Below are 22,354 nucleotides of genomic sequence, written 5' to 3'. Positions count from 1 at the left end.
CAGCAGAACCGTAAGATCCAGAATGCATTTAGGGGGGGTCTTTTACAAAGGTGCAGTAGCATTTTTAGTGCACGCTAACCATGTAGACGCTCATAATATTCCTATGGGCATCTACATGGTTAGAGCGTGCTAAATTTTAGCGTGCTCTAAAAATGCTAGCACACCTTTGCAAAAGGGGCCTTTACAGTGTAACTTAAAGGACAAACAGGCAATACCAAGCCAGCAATGGTCAATGTTTTTATAAATACTGACCATTGCCAGCTAATTTAGACTCAGATAGTCAGTGCTGGGCCATATCTGGTCACCGGTACTCAATATCCAGGTCAGCAGTGGTATCCGGAAGTTATGCGGATACAGCCAATATTAAGTACTGTACCCACACAACTAACCAAGCAAAGAGGGGGCGGCCATTTAAGCGGACCTACTTGCCCAGTCAGCTATGTAGACACTGGCAAAAAACATTACCAATGCCCACATAACTCTTGGCTCCACCCAATTCCATCCCTGGATCACCCCAGCGGTAGCCGGTCAGTGCTGCAGTGGTCAGAGGGGATATCCAATGGCTGTACCCGGTTAAGTACTGCTCAATATCTCCTCCTGACCTGCTCAGCATGATTTAACCAGGCAGGAGCCTCTCCTGACTGGTGAAATCATTTTGAATATCAGGCCCAGAGATGACCCAGTCGATATCTGAAAGATTAGTACTTCCAGAATCAAACTGTATTGGGAAGTGAGTAAATCCAGGAGCAAAGCAGCAGGCCCTCCACTAAGTTCCTGAGAGTACAGGGGTAAGAGTGTTTTCTCCTCTCAGTACCATTCTGGGACCCTGCTTAGGATCAGGAGGTCTGTTGATGTCTTACCTGTTTGCAAGGCCTGGGTAAGCAGGGGTCAGTAGGGTCTGTTAGCATCTTTTGGCCGCTTTAGTTGAACCTTTAGTCTCTTCATACCGATTTGGAAGCCATTCATGGACTGAATGGCTGCCTGAGCACTAGCTGGGTTATCAAAACTGACGAAACCTGGGTAAAGGAAGACAGAAAATGAGGGCGGAGGAGGAGGTGCAGTGAAAAAGGGTGGGAAACAGAGGAGGGAGTGAAAAGAGGTGAGGGTGGAGAAGGAAGTACACAGTTCATCACCAAAACCAGAAAAGCACTAAAAATTGACCTATACTTTATTATTGCAATGCAAGAGCACTATGAGTTCAATATTCAAAAAGATTTGTTGTGTAACTTCAGGAGTTATCTGGACAAATCTTGCCTTTTTAAAATTCTGTCCTTACCTCCCCCTGCAGGTCACAATCCTAAACAAAAGAAGGGAATAAACCTGCATGGAATAGCAGTTACAATTCTAAACAGACAATGGGAGGGGGGGGGGGGCAGGGGGCGCCATACCCTTCTCGGAGCGGCAGTTACAACCGTAAACAAAAGAGGGCGTAACCTGCACAGAGCGGCAACAACTTTATTGGGCAGAAGGGATGGGCCATGCCGGTCTTTATCTGACATCATTTACCATGTTAATATGTTTGGCCAACTTTTGGGGCCGACAAAATGTGTGTGGTTTAAAAAAAAAAGGTGGGGGGTGGGGTGGGGGGAGAAAGCGATGCCATATGTGTGTGTGGGTTTAAAGTTAACCTGTATAATGCTGATACTTACACTTAACTGGATACACTGAGTTGCACCAATATCCGTCCAAAGTTTACCTGAATTACTTTAACTGTTTATATGAGGTGTGACTTCATCTGATCTGAGTTTAAGTTATCTGGATAACTCTCTCTATATATATATATTAGGCCATTAACTAGCGATCTCTTTTTTTTTTTTTTAACGTATCTGGCTCATTTGGGAATCTACTTTGTTCTATACTTGCTAATTATGAGAAATTCTAGGCATTGAGGGGTAATTTAATTTTACGGCACCTAAATGTTTAAGCCTATAATAAAAAGGCAACGTGGGCATCAATGTGCCTTTATAAAACAGACACCAAGAATCAACTCCAGAGCGTGTAAATGCACATGCACATATATACACCAGTTCTGAAGATGGTACAAATGTATGCATGCACTCTATAGGGGTAGTTCTATAAATTACTCATGCACCTCTGGACCTCATTGCCAGAAGATGTGGAATCGGAGGTTAGCGTATCTGGGTTTAAAAAAGGTTTGGATAAGTTCCTGAACGAGTCCCTAATCTGCTACTGAGATAGACATGAAGGAAGCCACTGCTTGTCCCTGGGATCAGTAGCATGACTCTTGCTACTATTTGGGATTCTGTCAAGCACTTGTGACCTGAATTGGCCATTGCTGGAAGCAGGATACTGGGCTAGATGGACCATCGGTCTGACCCAGTATGGCTATTCTTCTGTTCTAAAATTAATACAATATGCATATGTCTGGACATAGGCATGTAAATACCAAAATTCTGCTTAGGCGTTATTCTGTGACTATGCACATATCTTACGTGTAAACATTGGCTTTTTAACAAGCAGTTATTGGTACTAATTAGATTTAGGTAAATTTAGGTGCAGGATCCATGCCTAAAAGCTATATGTGGCCCCAATAAGGGGGTGTGGAAATGGGAGGCTCATGGGCATTGTTCTGCCCCCATCTTCATAGAGGCAAGGTGTATTATTGTGTGTATTTAATATGAGTATTATTTATATTTAATTGCATTGTGTGTTATAGATAGCACTGTATATTAGGCTTGCTTTTCCTATAGTTTGCAGTTCCTGTAATTAGAGCCCAGTTTTCCTAGCTTGCCTTTGTGGTCAGCAGCTGTTCTAGGGGCTGATCCCTCCTTAATCTACTGTAATTCTATCAAGATTTTTCACCATCTTCCCAAGCCATTCCTCAAGGCATTCCCCCAAGGCATCTCCCCAAGACATTCACCATTTATTTTCTCTGAGTGTTACAGCTTTTCCTCTTGGCTGGGCTGAGGTTCTGGCCATCTCCTTGCCTCTGAGGTGGATAGATACAGACTCAATGTGCAGAAGGCCACAATTCTTTTACAAGCAACTGAACTGGAAGTTGGATTTTCTTTGTTTATTCTGAGTACTACAATAAAGAAGATTTTCTTAAGAACTGAGTCTACTGGTGAAGCTTCTGCTTGGGGATGGTTTATGCTGGCTGTTTAAGCTACACTATACCTTGCCTAGAACAAGTATACTTTGCCTAGAACAGTACAGGCATTTTGGGGTGGATTTGGGCGTGGTTTTGAGTTACACGCATAATTATAGAATATTGGTGTTCCACGCATACATTTTCGTTGCAAATCTATCTCATGAATATTCATTGTGGGTGTTCTGAAAACCTGACTGGCTGGGGTGCCTCCAGGACCAGGTTTGGGAACCACTGGCTTAAGCAGCTTTTTTTCTGGCGCCGATTTTTTAGGCGACATTTATAGAATTCACCCCATAACTTACAGAATACTATAAGTTACGTGCATATCTGTGGCATTTAGGCACATCTTTTTGCTGGTTCACTAGTATTCTATGCAGGAAAGTAGGCATCTACGTTTCTTTATAGAATAGGCTCCTACCATGTGCCCTCTAGTGCACAATTATAGAATTATCTGCTATGCTTGTATTTGTATTGCAACTTTATCTCTGCTCTGCCAAATTATACCCTGGGAATACCTACATGCAGTGTGCTTATACACAGGTATCTGACCAAGACATTTTATAAAAGCCATTTTCTGTATGTAAAACAGGCTTTACTCCCTTGCCCCCTTAATTTGCAGTCACCAGGATGTTTTGTTAACAAGGCCATCCCCCCAAGGCATTACAGTTAACAATCGTTATTAGGGGCCACAAATTACAGCTCCCTTGCAATTGGATGTCTGCACCCTGAATCCCACCTGTAGGTGTGCTGTTGTACATTGACAGGAATACCCTGCTCCTTGGGGCTTCTGCAGTATCCCTAAGTCCCCATTGTCCATGAAAAGAAGCCAGGTCTGGGAAATGAAACCAGGTTTCCTGTTGGATTGACATTTTTACTCCAGGGTGGTCTAATTAAGTAATAAATCTTGACTGGGCAGCAGCTGTCCCAGGTGCCCTGTTCTAAGTGCAGATGAATTAAATTCAAGCACTTGGAAATACATAAAAGATCCAGTATTGCCCTCCCTATCCTTTTCTACTGATATTATTAGAACATAAATACATGTTATTTTTGTTAACTTTGCAGTCTACAGGTTGTAGGGTGATGGGCTGGAGTCGGGGCATCAAAGGGAGGGGTTGGGCCAATTCTCTATTTAACCTTCTTTTAAACACATTTGTGATTTCATGCCCTATGGTGTAAGTCCCAATCCTGCCCTCCCCCCACCAAGTAACATTTTGCTAAGGACACTCCAAAGCGAGGCAGGGGGTGGACCTCCTCCTCCTCTATCCTCTCCACCTTTTCCAATTTTCTCCTTTCCTCCTCACCCTTGAAAGCTTTAAATTGTGCAGGTACTTACTTTTAACAGTCTTGCCATGTGGCATTACAATTTCTTTATTCAATTAAAATATCTGATTCTCCCAGTAGCTGGAAAAGTGCTTAACTGTATCATCTAGGTCTGGCAATAAGAGCCTTGCGAATTTGCAGCTCTTATCACGAGAACTGGCCCTGCAGTAGGAAATAATATGCTTAAATGTTTCTCTGGCTACCAGGGGGAATCAGCCAATTTAACTGAACAACTAATTTAATTGGGAGGCCAGGGACCAATGCTGTTAAGGCAAGCATAGTGTTTGCTGTGCTCTGCCTTTGGCCTCATTATGGGCCCTGTTTAATAAGATATTGTAGGCATGTACATGGCTAACACGCATTAAAAATGTAAACGCGCCTATAATGCTGCTTAGTAAACAAGGCCCTATGTGGGAATTACTGGGCCCCTCTTCTTGACTGTCTGTACCCTACTGTGGGGACTTCTTGGGTGGTATTTACTTTACTGGCTGTGAGTTAAACAACAACAAATGAGCAGTCCCCAGAAATGCCTTTCACCAATGGACTGGTGATGCCATAACCTTGCATTCCTTCACTAATAGTGTAATTTTGATTAACTATAGGTGGTTAAAAAATATTTGATAATGGAATTAAAACCTGAAACATTCAACAAAAATAAAAATAAAGTTGAATATGCTTCAAAAATGAAAATATTGTACACACAGCACAGTACCTATCCCATACTCTATAAAATACAATTATGTTACATAGAAAGTAACCCATACTACCAACAGTCAAAGTTAAACTAGAAGCAAATCATGAAAACATTGTTAGAAAAATAAACACCTACAGAATCTAATGAATTCCAAAGAAGCAAAAAAGAGATCAAATCATTCTAAGAACACAGATGTGGAATCTTTGTAAACATGGGGGAGCAATGGTAGAAGGTTTGGGCAGAGGGAAGGCTAGGGAAAGGAACACACACCTGCTAGCATTAGCACATTTCTATTCTTTTCTTTAAAAGTGAGTGTTTGGCTTTTCTACTTTTAAAAGTGTGTGAATATTGGGGGTGGGGGATGGCAGAGACATGATCCCTTGATGCGCTGTGTTCCAGTGTCAGTGGAGGAGTAGCCTAATGCTTTGATTCCCACTGCAGCTCCTTGTGGCTCTGGGAAAGCCACCTAACCCTCCATTGCCCCAGATACAAAATAAGTACCTGCATATGATATATAAACTGCTTTGATTGTAACTACAGAAAGACTGTATATCAAATCCCATCCCCTTTCCCCTACACCATCACCAGTGACTGCTTTGGAAGTTAAAACTAATTTGTGGAAACAGGTTAAACCAATATGTCAGCAAATCTCATACAGGCCATAGTAACAATACCTGACTTACTGCTCATGAGGCATGAAAACTGAATTAGTAAATTATAGGCAGTTTAATTCATACTGCTTACCAATATTTGTTTTGTTTGACTCAGCAGTTTCCCCCTGCTCCTTTGGGCTTCCAGGTCAATGAGAACCATTGCTAGGATCCTGCTGCCATAAGGCTTCATTCACTACCACTTAGGGAGCTTTCCTCTTCATATATACTCCCTGCAAACTTATTTATTTTCGTACCTTTTACACACCACTTTCTATAACCCAAGCTAAATGTAAGCAGTGCACATCAATTGTTTCATACAATGAAATGTAATAATAAAAAAAGCAGATAAAATTACATTAAAACTTCAATGACAGAAAAACCTAAAAATTAAATTTATATGAAAGTATATTATTCCACACCTATAACAAAATCTAAGTTGATAGAAGATTATTAAGAAGGGAATAAATAGGCCCTTCTGGAGACCTGCAACCTTGGGCCCTGAATTCGGCTCCTATTTTTTGCTATTGTGTGATGACTATGCCTCCCCACTGCTCAAGGCTGTGAATGCTGCTTCCGCTGCTCCTCTACCATAGCTGAACTGATGGATGGAAGATCAGATCCTTCTGCATGGCAGTGCTGCTGGCCCTACCAAGGAGGTTTAATTGACAGGAGATGACAGGAGCATGTTTGGCCCATTGTCTGGCCTGAAGCCATACAAAGTAATGTATTTTGAGTGTATCAAGATGGCGGCTGCTGCATAGGGAAGCAGTTAAATCTCCTTGAGTGTAGATGGCTTCAGCCTTGTCACATGATGCTGTCTCCTGGCAATCAAACCTCCTTTGGCCCTACCAATGTCTGATGTATGGAAACATTCTGTGGCAACGATATTGAGCATTTTGATAATAGTCCTAAGACACCTCTTTCTTTGACCCACATGCTTTGTAGAAGGTTTTCATATTTTATACTCATATTTTGGTTAAAAATATTATATTCCCATGACAATATGCAAGCACTACAAAGTTGCTAGGTGGAGAAATTGTTCTGGTTTTACCAGAGGCAGATGTTGTCATAGGAATCTAATCTATTTCTTTGAAAGGATGACCAGAGTGTTGGATCAAGGGACAGTGCTAGATATGGTGTACTCGGATTTCAGTGATGCTTTTGACACAGTTCCACATAGGTGATTTATAGAAGGTAATTTTATAACAGGGTATCTGGTTTAGGAGGGCAAGTAGATACCTACATAGGTGCTTTTTAAAGACACATAGGTGCATATCCAGCTTATAATCGAACGAGAATAACGCCCAAGTTCCGACCTAAATCGGGAGATGGGCGTTCTTCTCACAAAAACAAATAAAGCGGTATAATCGAAAGCCGAACTTTGGACGCTTTCAACTGCACTCCATCGCGGGTGCGGACAAAGTTGACGGGGGCGTGTCGGAGGCGTGGTGAAGGCGGAACTGGGGCGTGGTTATCGGGCGAACAGAGATGGGCGCCCTTCGCCGATAATGGAACAGTTTTGAGCTAGAATTTAGGACACTTTTCCTGGACCCTGTTTTTTCACGAATAAGGCCCCCAAAAGTGCCCTAAATGACCAGATGACCCCCAGAGGGAGTCGGGGATGACCTCCCCTGACTCCCCCAGTGGTCACTAACCCCCTCCCACCACAACAAATGATGTTTCACAACTTTTTACTTTCACCCTCAAATGTCATACCCTCCTCCCAAGCAGCAGTATGCAGGTCCCTGGAGCAGTTGTTAGGGGGTGCAGTGGACGTCAGGCAGGTGGACCCAGGCCCATCCCCCCCCTACCTGTTACAATTGTGCTGCTTAATGCTACTAGTCGTCCAACCCCCCCAAACCCACTGTACCCACATGTAGGTGCCCCCCTTCACCTCTTAGGGCTATAGTAATGGTGTAGACTTGTGGGCAGTGGGTTTTGAGGGGGATTTGGGGGGCTCAACACCCAAGGGAAGGGTGCTATGCACCTGGGAGCTCTTTTACCTGTTTTTTTGGTTTTGTAAAAGTGCCCCCTAGGGTGCCCGGTTGGTGTCCTGGCATGTGAGGGGGACCAGTGCACTATGAATCCTGGCCCCTCCCACGAATAAATGTCTTGGATTTATTCGTTTTTGAGCTGGGCGATTTCATTTTCCATTATCGCTGAAAAGCAAAAACGCCCAGCTCACACCTTGATGAATAAAACATGGGCGTCTTTTTCTTTTAAAAAATACGATCCGCCCCGCCCCTTCACGGACCCGTTCTCGGAGATAAACGCCCATGGAGATAGGCGTTTCTGTTCGATTATGCCCCTCCATGTGTCTTTATATAATATTAGCATAAGCAGAAGAAATCATGCCTACCTTGAAGGCATGGACAGTTACACATGCACAAGTGTAAATATCAGTTCCTAGATTATTCAGATACGCTTGTAGATTAGCATATTTCATAATCTACATGTGTACTTGTGTATTCCACCTACTCTCTGCCCAAACCTTGCCCTTGTACATGCTTACTACTACTACTACTACTTATTATTATTATTTCTATAGCGCTACTAAACATATGTGGTGCTGAACACAAAACATGTAAGCGATAGTCCCTGCTCAATAGAGCTTACAATCTACTCAAGATAGACAAACAGGACAAAGAAGGGATCAGGGAATTATTTATTGTGGGAATTACCAGCAGAGTATGCACCATTTTTAGGTCATTCCAAATAAGCAGTGAAAAAATCAAATCCAACAATAAAATATCAAAAACTACTAATATCACTGGAATTTATGTCGGACAATTAACCCCTGAGCGGACAAAGATAAGTGTTATATTTGTTATAGTATTCATTTTTGGGAGACCATTGAAACATATAAGCAAAATATTTGGGAGACTATGAGGCTCATTTTCAAAGCACTTAGCCTCCCAAAGTTCCATAGAAACCTATGGAACTTAGCCTCCCAAAGTGCTTTGAAAATATGCCTCTATATAAGCAATTACTGATGACATTATATATATATATATATATATATATATATATATATATATATATATGTACACACACATAAAAATGACATTGAAAAAGATGAAGAAGATGGTGCTTAATTCTTGATGGTATGAGTTTGATCCATCGAGTTGTACGGCTGAGGTCTTATTAAATGAACAAAGTGACTGAGAAGTGATTATATTTATTCTTTAAAATCCAATGATATTACCATTCTTATGTCATGACATGTACTTTAACCCCTAGCAGAATTTTTTCAGGCTATTTGCCCACATAGGTCACCACAAAAAAACTTGAAAATGATTTTACAAAATGACCCCCATGTGAAGGGAATTATATAACATAGATTTTGGGGTTTCAAGAATCTTTTTTACCCAAATATGTAATTTGGAAATCTATTTGCATCCCATTTTTATTTACAGCAAATGATAAACTATTGTTTGATTTTTTGATTTCTGTTGCTTTGAAACTAATAATGTCACATTGGAAGGACCATTCACAAGTTAATGTTGTTGTTTGGTGGAATTGGATCTTACTATACAAAAAATATGAACAGACTGAATTGACTTCTATACATGGCCATAAATCTGGTCTTCAGAAATGGAGATCTTTGGATCTGTTCCTTTCATCTATGGTTTGACTTTATTTACATGGACTCAGCTTGGTGTATTTCAGTGTGTATTTTGTTTTGATGTACTCTGGTACATGTTTTTCTTTTTGTTTGTTATGCTGTACCTTTAAAATTTAATAAAAATATTTAACAACAAAAAAAAAGAAACCCACATTTATGTACTACAATCCAATGAGTTACAAGATCTGAGGCAGCATGGCTTTACCAAAGACAAATCTAATTGATTTCTTTGTTTGAGTGATAAAAGAACTGCATCAAGGGCAGGCACTGGATCTGGTGTACTTGGATTTCAGCAAAGTTTTTGATATTATTACTCATTAATAATCTGAATGGCTTGAAGATGGGACCCAAGTTGAACTGGGACTGGCTGACTGATAGACAGCAGAGGGAGGAATTCACTCAAAAAGAAAGAAAGGGGAGTAGTAGAGTGCCCCAGGGATCTGTCCTGGGGCTGATCTGGTTCAATATTTTTATGATTGATATTGCTGAAGGGCTAGAAGGAAAAGTGAGCCTTTTTGTGGATGACGTGAAGTGTGTATGGTGATCTTTTGTGGTGCAAAAATCTAAAGGAGCTGTATGCATTAGGAGTTGAGAGGCTAATGTGCACAGACCAGGAAAGAGACCTCGTGATGATAGAGCCTGAGGATCTCAAGTTGGCAGAACAATATGACAAGGGGGTGGCAGGGCCACCGAGAGACTGGGCCAGGCACGGGGCAAGGCCGCGCCCGGGCCCCCTCCCAAGGTCGTCGTCGTCGCCGCCGCCCCCCTCCGTCCACCACCGGGCCGGGCCCCCCTGACTTCAAATCATAGCGCCTCACCTCGACCTCGCTCCATGTGAAAGAAGCGCAGCAGCGGCAGTCTACAGATCACCTCCCTTTGGGCCTTCCCTCCCTGTGTCCCACTTTCCATCAGACGAGGGCGGGACACAGGGAGGGAAGGTCCAAAGGGAGGCGATCTGCAGACTGCCGCTGCTGCGCTTCTTTCACACGGAGCAGTGGCGTTCCGACGCTGGCTGACAGCCGGGGCGGATCACCGATGCGCCTCTCCCCGGGTGCAGCGCAGCACCCCCCCTGCGAAATGACACCTCCCCCCGGGTGCACGCCGCTGGGGGGGGGGGGGTGCTGCGGCGCACGCCTGTTGCCCTGTCGGCTCCGAGTTCGCATGTGTTCACTGCTCCCTCTGCCCCGGATCAGGAAGTAACCTGTTCCGGGGCAGAGGGAGCGGTGAACACATGTGAACTCAGAGACAGGGCGACAGGCGCGCGCCATGGCACCCCCCCAGCGGCGTGCACCTGGGGCAGACCGCCCCCACCTTGGTACACCACTGACACGGAGCGAGGTCGAGGTGAGGCGCTATGATCTGAATTCAGGGGGGCCCAGCCCGGTGGTGGATGGAGGCGGGCGGGTGGAGGCAGTGGTGTGCTGGTAAATGTTTAACAACAGGCTCTCTCCCCGGTCCACATCTGCGCCCCCCCCCCCCAAAATTGCAGAGCTGGCTATAGCTGGGGAGAGAGCCTGGGGGGGGGGGGGTGGGCAATGTATTACTCCAGGAAAAAAAATAATAAATGATCCCAGGTTCCAATCTAATTCATGTTTAATGTGGGATAAAATGCCATAAATAAGTAAATAAATATAAACTTTTAATGTTGAGCACCTGATTCTCAAAGTGGATATATTCCAAACACTATAATGAAAATAAAATGATTTTTTCTACCTTTGTTGTCTGGTGACTTTGTTTTTCTGATCATGCTGGCCCAGTATCTGATTCTGATGCTATCTGTCCTCTTAACTCCGTTTCCAGGGCTTCCTTTCCATTTATTTCTTTACTTTCCGCCTTTCTTCTTCATTTCTTGCCCTACATCCGTAAGTAAAAGCTGGGTCCTCCGCAGACTTGACTGTCCAGTGGATCCAGCTTCTGCCTATTTTCTTCATCCATGTGCAGTTTTTCTCCTCTCTTCCTTTTCCCTCATCTCATCTCCTTCTTCACTCTTCCCTCCCCTCCATCCACCCATGTCCAGCAACCCTCCTCTCCCCCTGTCCTTCCCTCCATCCACCTATGTCAGCAACCCTCCTCTCCCCTGCCCTCCCCTCCATCTACCTATATCCAGCAACCCTCCTCTCCCCTGCCCTCCCCTCCATCCACCCATGTCCAGCAACCCTCCTCTCCCCCTGCCCTCCCCTCCATCCACCCATATCCAGCAACCCTCCTCTCCCCCTGCCCTCCCCTCCATCCACCCATGTCCAGCAACCCTCCCCCTCCCCCTGCTGGGTTGAAAAATACCCAGCTTGTATACTTCCTGGAGGTGAGTATATTCCGCCCCTCCTTGCAGATAATCAGTCTTCTGCAGTTCATCTTACCATATAACCCTTTTGGTTAACACAATTGGGTCAATATTCAGACCTTGCTGTCAGTGAATTTTTTAATTGAGTGCTGTTGTATTTACAAGAAATCTATATATTCAGTGCTACATAGATAGGCCACAGCACTGCATTTATTGTGTAATAGGGGTAAATTCTATATAGGTGGCGAAAAGTTCAGCAGCAAAAAACCAGTGCATTTTTTCCAGCAAAAAGGTGCCAGTACTCAAATGCCAGGCCACCCTTCAGGGATGGGGTGATCACTGAGGGACCCACCCCACAATAGCCAGGCCCCCTGCAAACAGTCACAGAATCTATGACAAGGCAGAATTGGTGTGTAGAGCCTGAGCTCTTTCATTAAAACTTGGGGTCCATGGGTCAATTTTAGAAGACAATGGAAAAGGTGCCGGTACTCAGTACCCCCAGGTACCCCCTCAAAAAAAGCCCTGCAAATAACTGAGTGCAAAGCTAGTATTCTATAATGGCACAGGTGTGCATCAAACTGTCACACTTTAGGTGCAACCACTTCTGCCATGCACAAGAACATAAAAATAGCCATACTGGGTCAGACCAATAGTCCATCTAGCCCTTCCTAATGGAAGGTTCAATGTGGCTTACAGTTATTAATGAGAATAGCAGTTTGCGTGTTCAAAGGCATAGATTGAAGCGATGAAACGTGTTTTCTTTAGGGGGATTAAGTGTTCTGAGTCTTCCAGTGTATTGAGCCAGTTCCAGTTTCAATTCTTGTTTCTTTTTTCATTCCTCTTTAATTATAGAATTAACGCTCAGAGGCCCGATGCTCAAAAGTAAATGCGGGCGCTAGAGGCTATTAGTGTCATACTAGCGCCTGCATTTACTTGCGTAGAATGTTCAGAGTCCCGGAGCACAGGAACAAATGAGTGCGCAGACAAGCAACACAAGTAGAATGCTAATGTAGCCAAGCTCATGTTAATGAGGTCATTTTGTATTCTTCCCCAATGCTCAGAAAAGAGCGCCTGAAACAAAACTGTCTTACTGCTGCAAATAAATAAATAAATAAATAAATAATGCCAGGTCGGAGCAGACATTAGGGTGTTGGATGAAAGGATTTCTCATGATTCTTGTCCTTCTCTCATGAATCTTTCTGCTAAGTCTGCCAGTTTTGATTGCTTTTGGAAACAGAAGGAAGCTTTTGCAAGCCCTTAAGCGCTGGTCATGAGAAACAACAGACCAAAGCGAAAGCACACATTGGTGTCTGCTTCTTGCATCTGTATTTAAAGCATCCATGATTAAAAAAAAAAGAAAAGAAAAAAACGCCCAAAGTGAAAACACACATTGGCATCTGTTTCCTGTCTCTAAATATGAGTGTCTAAGCTAAAAAAAAAAATAATTTTAAACACTTATATTTAGGCTGCAGAAAACAGACACCAATGTATGTTTCAAGTTCGGTTTCTACCAGGCACATGCTCACAGGAGCCAAGCTTACCGTGGAACTCTTCTTTGCATGCACCAAGCAAAATCCTCCCGCATCAATGAACAATCCTCCCACCGAATTCCATAATGCTCAATGCTATGAGCACAACCTATATTTGCATCTCATTAACATTGCGCTGTTCCGGCAGTATTTTTATGGCGCTATTCAGAACAGCACCAGATTTTTGAGAATCAGGGTCAGGATGTTGCATCTAGATGCCTAATTTGTGCCATCCAGTTTTATAATTAGTCTTAGGTTCCTGCTCATAATCTCTCCTTACTCTGCTCCAGCAACTAAATAGTGCCAAAGCGGTTGTGATGGTCCATTGTAAATTGTAAATCCACTTATACATTCACTAGCCCCATGTAACATTTAAAGACCTTTTGAATATTGAGCCCATGTTTTCAGAGTGACCACAATAAACCAACTAGGACAGGTAATTGAATGGTGTCTAATAATATTAACGTGCTTATTTTGGAAGTGCTGTTCAGGTTTTAGATGTGAATAAACCGGCATTTAGATGCTTATAGGGGTGAATTCTATGAATCACGCCTAAAACATTGGTGCTGAAACCCCCCCCGCTTAAACACTATTCTTTAAGCCGTGCCTAAAGTTAGGCACAGTTTATAGAGCACAGCTTAAGTCTTGGGGGTCGTGCATAAATTTATGCGCATCCATTTGCACCAATGAAAACATGGTGCAAATGCCCCCACCTAAATTTATATGTGGAACCCTCTTATTCTATGGTGGTTCCAAACCCATGCCCACAATCCAACCCAAATTGTCATGACCCTCCCATTTCCACACCCCCTTTTTTCAGATGTGCGTAAAATGTTGGCGCAGCTCACATGTCTACATTTACACATGTACATCTTAATTGATCTCAATTAGCACCAATAATTGCTTGTTACAAAGCCAATTATTGGCACTAATTGGCTCATTATTTAATTAAATTACACACACAAATTGGGCACACACCCAAATTTATGCACGCAATTTTTTGGTGACTTTTATAGAATTAGGGGGATCATGCTTAAAAGTCTCAATCCCAGATTTACATAGCCAGGATATATACATCTAAATTCTAAAATGTGCATATAGCAAGGGGGCATGATCTGGGCATTTTTTGGGTGGGACTATGGTACGCCTAAAAATTAAATGTATATTCTCCCATTTCAGAAAGGGAATCCACATCAATGTTGGGATTTATACCTGCTCCCTGGACACCTAGGTTTTAGAAATGTGCTCCTGGAGGGATTAGAGAAGGTCAACCCCTAAATCCCACAGTGGTTGATCTACCCCAAAAAGAAAAACTGCCAAGGGATACCAGGCTCTGTGACAACGACAGGAAAAAATATACCTTTATGCTTTGAAAATGGCTGACATAAATGTTTATGCAATTAATATTTATGTTGCCATTTCATAACATAGCGTGTATGTTCTGGAACATAAACATTTATCGTTTATTTGCCCATGTTGTTCCATTCATATTCTAGACATTTATGATTCCAAAATGGCTGCTTCTTCCACATGCAACTGCCACATAAATGTCCATTTCCACCATGTATTTTAGAACAGGCTGTAAATTGGCAGGTCCTGTTCTAAATTACTAGCAGAACATGAGACATCCAGATCTGGATATCTCAATTTTGATTTGTACATCCTTTCTAAAATGCCATTCTAAATGAGTAAAAGATGTATTTCTGCTTAGCGATCATAACTTAGCTGAGCTTTATACTGATGGCCAGAATTATAAGGCATTGGATAACACACAAGGAGAAGCTTGAAGAAACAATGAATTCAATGATCCTGAAAGCTGAGCCTAGGACATAGAAAGTAGGTTCTGTACCTTCCATCTGCTAGGAATAGAGAGATGCAATAATTTAAGGTTAAGTTCAACTCGGGTGGATTGCAGCTTGATATGAGTTTATCATATTTTTTGAGATTTCCCACAAACTCACTGAGAAAATTCATATAAATGTGATGCAGCTGTTTTTTTCCACAGATCTGACATATTTAAATCAAATCTTTGGTATCCTGGGTATCAAGCTACTTTCAAAAAAATCTTGCTTTTCTTTCAGGAAAAATTCTTAATCTGTCCTCCTGCTCTTTATCACCTCCAAGAAAAAGAAACATAAATACAAAAGCAATACATAAAAATAAGACACAAATCAACTAACTAGGCCATCCACCCACAACACACACATGTAACCTCTTCTCTCATTCATAATTAAACCTCACAAATACTTCCTATAAACAGACCCCTTTTTTACTGTCTGTGACAAATCTGATGACAACTTCAAGTCTGCTGACCCACAAATCTGGCAAATTATTGGACTTGATTCAACTTTGATAGATATTGCCAGCCTTTTTGGAACTTTTTCACAGATTCGTACATCTTAGACAGGAGACAATTTCAACTCAGAAAACAATGCATTTTTGTCTCTGTGACTATATTTGTCACCAAAAGCTACATTTACTGTATTTGAACATAACAATGCAAATACTCATTTGCTCAATGTGACCTAAAAGTATAGAACAACTCTAGAGAAAACTCTCATATGGAGTCCTTGTAGAAAGAGGAAGGAACACTGGAGTAAAGCATTATAAAAAGCTATCAGCATGCTAATTTAATTTAAATTTAATACAATTTTTTTAAATAAATCATTTCATTCCCAATTCTGAGATCAGAGTGGTGTGCATCAGATGCACTAAGTATTTTGTAATGACAATATTCTTGCTATTATTACTTGTTTATTTTATTGAAAATCAATAAAACTTATTGAACTAAAAAAAACAACTAAAAAAGCACACTAGGTTTTCTTCCTACTTAATATTTTTTTTTATAAAGAGGGCTATTTTAGAAGCATCTTAATTTGCAAATAGTGATTTTAGAAAGTTATTATTTACACATGGAGATCCACACCATATAGAAATTTCAAGAGAGTGTAGTTTGAGCAGGTCAAATAAATAGATGTATATTCCATTTTTTACAAGGAGAATATATGGGGGTCTTTTACTAAAGCACGCTGGCGTTTTTAGCGCAAACTAAAAATAGGCGCGTGATAAATGCTAGAGACACCAATGTATTCCTATGGGCATCTTTAGGCACATGCTACAAACGCCAGGACGCCTAAGTAAAAGACCCCCTATGTGTATACAAATATATGTTGTCCTTTGCACCTGCCCCAAAGGCATATAGAAGTGTCAGTTTGAACAGGCAGGTGTAAAGCCTGATGGAATCCCTACCCTCCACCCTATGGATTTCCCATCTCCAATTATCTCCAGACCCCCTTCTCACTCTCACCCCTGCCCATGAATTCTTCTGATACACATTTCAGCTTCCATCTCCTTGACATAACTCCACCAATCAACCTCTCAATCCCCATCTGACAACACTCTATACCCCCACACTCCCAACCCAATCTATACCCACTCCCCCCTGGGGTTTTCCCTGGTGGTCTAGCACAAAGCAAAACAAATCCTCTGCTCTCTGGGGGGGGGGGGGGGGGGGAACCAGGTTGAAAATGGCACCTCTGTGGGCCCTTATCTGGCAGCTTCAACCCTAATGATAGTACCATAAAACTATCGCTAGAAATCAGTGGAGCCATGTTTTGAACCCAGGCACTAACAGAGTAGGAGCAACCGGAGTTCACTCCTAATTCCTCACAGACAACATGGAAACCCCTTGTAAGAACCTGGAGGGTGTTGGGAGTGGGGGGTTGAGCTAAAATGGTGTTAGGGAGTGCCCAGATGCCTATGATGATGTTCAGAAGGCGATAAGCAGGTTGTGATGGTCAAGGAGGGATGTCATGGGGTGGGGAGGTTATGGTCCATGTTAGGAGTTATACGGGGCTGGGGGAGGTGAGTGATATTGACACGTGTTGTCAGGGGAGGAGACTGGGGAGGGGTCTTTCTGGATGGTTCTGTAAATGTGGATTGTAAACTCAGCATCTGCACATGTAGTTGTTGCTGGTACTTACTTGTGTGAAACCCTACAAGACCACACTCTTTTTGGGCACATGAATATTTACGAAATTGTTGCTGGTATTGTACAAGCTAGTAAATATTTGCAAAAGGCTCTACATTTGACAGAGCCATCTGTAAAATACCCAAGAACACCCAAGTTTGGGAATGGAGTATATACAGTCTAAATTAGGGATGGGCTGTCATTTATAATGAAACGTCATTCACTAATAATAGTGCGCAGTCTTCTTAAAGTGTGCATACTCCCCCTAATTCTATAAAAGTCACAAAAAACTGCATATGCAAATTTGGGCACGTGCCAAATTTGGTCATTTAATTTTACTGAATAATGAGCCAATTAGTGGCAATAACTGGTATTTTAACAAGCAATTATTGGTGCTTACTGGAATCAATTAAGTTGTATGTATGTAAATTTAGGTGCGCGATCTGCACCTAAATTTTAAGCATGTCTCGAAAAAGGGGTGCGGAAATGGGAGGGTTATGGGCAGTTTGAAGCAGATTGTAGGTGTGTTTTTTTGGTTACACATGCAGTTATAGAATAAGGGGGTTCCACACATAAATGTTTTCATTGGTGCAAATGGACACGTCTAAATTTACTCATGAACCCCAGAACTTAAGCTCTATTCTATAAACTGCGTCTAACTTTAGGCATGGCTTATAGAATAGCACTTAAGCTTTTTTTTAGATGCAATTTAGAGAATTCACCTCACTATGTATAAAGAGGACACACTTTTCTTAAAGAATGTGTACTATGTGTACAGAGATAGAAAGCGTACCAGAGAGGCCGGAGTTTCAGACACAACAGACAGATGCAAAGAGCAGACTGAATATCTGTGTAAGCACAAAAAAAAAAAAAAAAGAGTCCCAGCATTGTCATGGTTTGCCACCACTGGGCTGCTTCAGGGGTTAGGCCAAAGTAGTGAGTTGCAAAGAACAAATATGAGTTTTTGTTTCCTACTTGCCAAAATTCTTCATATACCCAAAATCTAAAACTCCAATAGAATTTATTACAAGGTGCAGCAATGTACACTTTCTGCTGACAGTGGGCATATGTGTGATGGCATGTGCGTGCGTACACTTTTGGGAAAAGAATGTGCCCTCTTTAACATAGTATCCAATCAATTAGAGAGTGAAAAGAGATTAAATAATCATTTCCACAGAATATATATACTCCTTTCCAAAAATTAAAGCTGATAGTACTTCAAGTTACTTTTGTTATTACATAACGTTTTGCATCAGGAATCCTCTTTGTAACTGAAACATGCTGTACAAAAATATGTTCCATCTCATCAACTACGATCACTGATGTCTTGTGATCTTGTAATGCCTGCTTTAAATCGAGTGCGCTTGGACCTAACTAGAAGAGGAACTTTTTTAATAGCAGCGCAATCAATGTGGAATAAGCTGCCAAGTCATCTTAAAAATGGAATGGAACAGTACTTGCTTGGTTCAGATCCTACATATCAGACAGGTAAGAATCCATAATGTTTGGCAGCACCTCATCACTACCATGGGCACTGACTTGTGGGGTACCACAAGGATTGATACTGTCACCTATTCTGTTCAATTTCTACCTCAAGCCACTAGCTGAGCTGATTCGGTCAATGGACACTCAGTTCGACATCTACGCACATGATATGCAGCTCCTCATACCCATTGAATCTGACTTATCTACAGCCCTGAATAAACTGATTACCTGTCTAACATCAAATCAAGAATGGGTTAAACACAACAAACTTTGCCTGAATCCAAGTAAAACTGAGCTTCTCTGGGTCCCTAACACAAATGGACACGTACCCGACATCAAAATCTCTTTTGGGAAGTATGAACTCCCCCTGAAATCACACTCAGGAACCTTGGAATACAGTTATATTCAACACTTACTCTGATTCTCCAAATCCAAGCAACATTCAAGAGCTGCTTCTACTATTTGTGACAACTACGCAGTCTCTCTCCTTACATCAAGAAGGCAAATCTTATCACAGTTGTGCATGACATGATAACATCAAGACTGGATTACTGTAATGCACTGTACACTGGTCTGACTATAAAGGGTCTGCACCAGCTCCAACTGATTCAGAATGCTGCAAGAGATGTGACCACATCACACCATTTTTGTATAAACCACTGGCTATCAGTACAATACAGGGCTAAATTTAAAACCCTATGTCTGATCTTCATGGCCTTTAAAGGAAATGGACCTGAGTACTTGAAGAACAGGATGACCCTCTACACACCTCTAAGGACACTAAGGTCCTCCCAAGGGGTATCCCTAACCACACCCTCTCCAAAAGACATTACACGATGTGATACCCGCAAGCGAACCTTCTCCGGAGTAGCCCCCACACTCTGGAATACACTCCCTGAAAGGCTCTGGTTTACACAAGACTATTTTTACTTCAGGAAGCAGGTGAAAGCTTGGCTCTTCAACCAGGCCTTTAATGAAAGAAGTAACTAACTTGTTAGTCTCACTCACATACACAAGGAGTTACATGGGCTGCACATACTGTAGCAGGACATGTTTATCCACTTCTACCCTAGCTAACATTTTATCATCTCTCTAACCTCATGTGCAACTTTCTTTAAATTAGTCACCTTAATTTCTAACTCCTCTTACTCTCTTACCTATCTATATGCACCTTCTTCGCTTATACCCTACACTGTCAATTAAAATGTTCTATTACATATTGTGTTGACATTGTAAGTAGTAAACTATGCCATACTTTGTATTGTCATTTGAATATTTTTACTGCTGTAATTGTCTATTGCTTATATTTGATTTATTCTTACTGTACACCGCCTTGAGTGAATTCTTTCAAAAAGGTGGTAAACAAATTCTAATAAATAAATAAAAATAAACAACTTGTACAAACATTTAACACCAATGTCAACTGAAAGCACATTTGCTATGCCTGGCATACTATGTACCTACTAATGCTACTTCTTTGTCTATTTAAGAGACTTGGGGGGGGGGGGGGGGTCTTTTATGAAAGATTAGCTTGAGTTATCTGCAGCAGGGCCCATTTTATTCCTATGGGACCTGCTGCAGATAACTTGAGCTAATCTTTAGTAAAAGGCCCCCTTGGACATTACTTTTCTCCTGGTTGTGTATTACGAAGAATTTGTTTGTATTTTCTTTTTATGTGATTTTATGTATGTATTTTTGTAAGCCGCAGTAGACAAGAGCAGGTTAAAAATAATAAATCCAATCCAACACATCAATATACAAATGGAGTGCAATCAATATACAAATGGAGTGCTGATTGCACTCCATTTGTATATTGATAGGTTGAAGGCTGTTTTTCACATAGTGCACACTCCTTTGCAAAGAGTGCATACTCTTGATGATATTTATTCTGGAACGAACCTCCCCCCACCTCCATGAAAAAAAATGAAACGAAAATGATTTGGCTGCCTATTCCTAGTCCCAATTCCCATTGCAATGTAGCATGCAAAATGGGGCATCACCTTACATAATATTTTGCTTTCAGCTAATGTAGCTTATTCTATATTGATATAATTCTTAACATTGTCATTTTCACTGGTGTAAGTCCTGTGAACATTTCTGATTTCACAGATACGTAGGTTTTACTTAAATAAGACCTCTAATAATGACCGGATTTTCACATTGCCATATACAAATATTTCCACTGATCCGAGTTATGATTTAAAAAATAAAAACTATTGACTGTACAATTCTTGAGCTAAAATGAAGGTAAATCTGCTTACTTACCAAAGCATTTACTTTGGTTGGTGGCACGGTCAACAAAAACTTTGGCAGAGATGACATTACCAAAAGGCAAAAACATCTGCATGAGCTCTGCATCCCCAAACTCCTGGGGCAGATGATATATAAATAGGTTACATCCTTCAGGACCTATGATAACATATTTATGCACACAAAAGATATACAGAGATTAGAAAACATGTCACACATAGGTGTTTTTCACCACGTCATTTGTCTAATGTGTTTATTTAGCATAGTTTTCTTTCATAAGTAGAATGTATACAATATGTAAATGCTTTATAGTATGACCATCTCCATCTAACCCTTGCCTATCTTTCACAATCATCTTACAAATCACCAAGCTATTTATTCATATCTTCCCAATAATTCAGCCAAAAATCTTTAAGCCAGAAATTCATCCAGTTCTATTCACCCACCAAAACACCATCAAACTACTCATTCACATCCTTTTATTCACCTAAAAACTAACAAGGTAAACTTTAATCCAGATCTACCCCAAACTCCATCCAGAAACCTCCAAACTAACCATTCATCTAGGCTACCTATCTACAAAGAAACTACAAAGCTACCTACTCATCCACAGATTTGCAAGCAAAGCATTCAGTTACTTACAAACCACCAAGCACTAGACTATAACCTATCAAGGCATACTGAATTACCCATTTCCTACAAACCCCAAAACTACCAAGCCATTCGTTCAACTATCAATGTCTATAATGGCATATAAAAATGCAGAGATCACCAAGTTAGTCATTCACCTTTATTTTTCTCCGCTTTATCACCTGCATATCCAAAAGGTTTCATCTACTTGCTAATGCATCCTTTTGCCTGTTTTCCAATAGTCTATTTATTCCCATCCTCAATGTAATATACATATCCACACATTAATCTCATCATCTTTTATCCATCTGTCTTCTCATTCATTATTCCATCTGTTTTTCTTAAGTGCATTCCTCAGTGTGCTTCTGTAATCCTTTCATTTATTTGTTCTTCTGTGCACTCCTTCAGGTATATCTACTTGTCTTCTATTTATCCTGACCTTCGTATGTTTTTCAAGCAACAATAGACCATAAGATGTTGGGGGATTTTTCACTACCAAAGAGACGTGTTGGAGGTGATTCTATAAAGAGGGCACCAAGAGCGTGCATAAATGAACATATACTCGTGAATGTTAATATTCTGGCTACACTCTAGTCTATAAAGTTCCTAAATACGATGGCGCTTAGTTTGAAGGTAGGCATTCACATGGGTGCAGAGCATAGATAGGGCACACAGTTATGTATATGTTACAATTTACACATTTCCCCTGATTCCATAAAAGTCGTTCAAAATTACACATGTAAATTTAGGTGCTTTCCCAATATGTGTGCACAATTTAATAAAATAAAGAGCCAATTAGTGCTAA

General features: G+C 41.3%; 1 protein-coding gene across 12 annotated transcripts in view; it reads right to left on the bottom strand.

Moving 5' to 3' along the window:
• Nucleotides 1–888: 888 nt before the first annotated feature.
• CELF6 (CUGBP Elav-like family member 6) overlaps nucleotides 889–22,354 on the bottom strand; it is a 660,136-nt gene continuing 638,670 nt past the window's right edge. For 5 of the 12 annotated variants that reach the window (XM_030187705.1, XM_030187697.1, XM_030187681.1 and 2 more), the window contains 2 exons: nucleotides 20,995–21,078; nucleotides 889–1,016 (listed from right to left, as the gene is read on the bottom strand). In XM_030187705.1, coding sequence (XP_030043565.1) covers nucleotides 889–1,016; nucleotides 20,995–21,078 — 212 coding nt within the window. Of the gene's footprint in view, nucleotides 1,017–20,934; nucleotides 21,079–22,354 lie in introns of all 12 variants that reach the window. The other 7 variants (XM_030187745.1, XM_030187655.1, XM_030187730.1 and 4 more) reach the window with 2 other exon arrangements.

The sequence above is a fragment of the Microcaecilia unicolor genome, chromosome 1 (genome assembly GCF_901765095.1).
Source record: "Microcaecilia unicolor chromosome 1, aMicUni1.1, whole genome shotgun sequence".
In the NCBI taxonomy this organism is placed as follows: Eukaryota; Metazoa; Chordata; class Amphibia; order Gymnophiona; family Siphonopidae; genus Microcaecilia; species Microcaecilia unicolor.
Note: the sequence above shows the minus strand (reverse complement) of the source record. Positions and strands in the feature narration are given on the sequence as shown.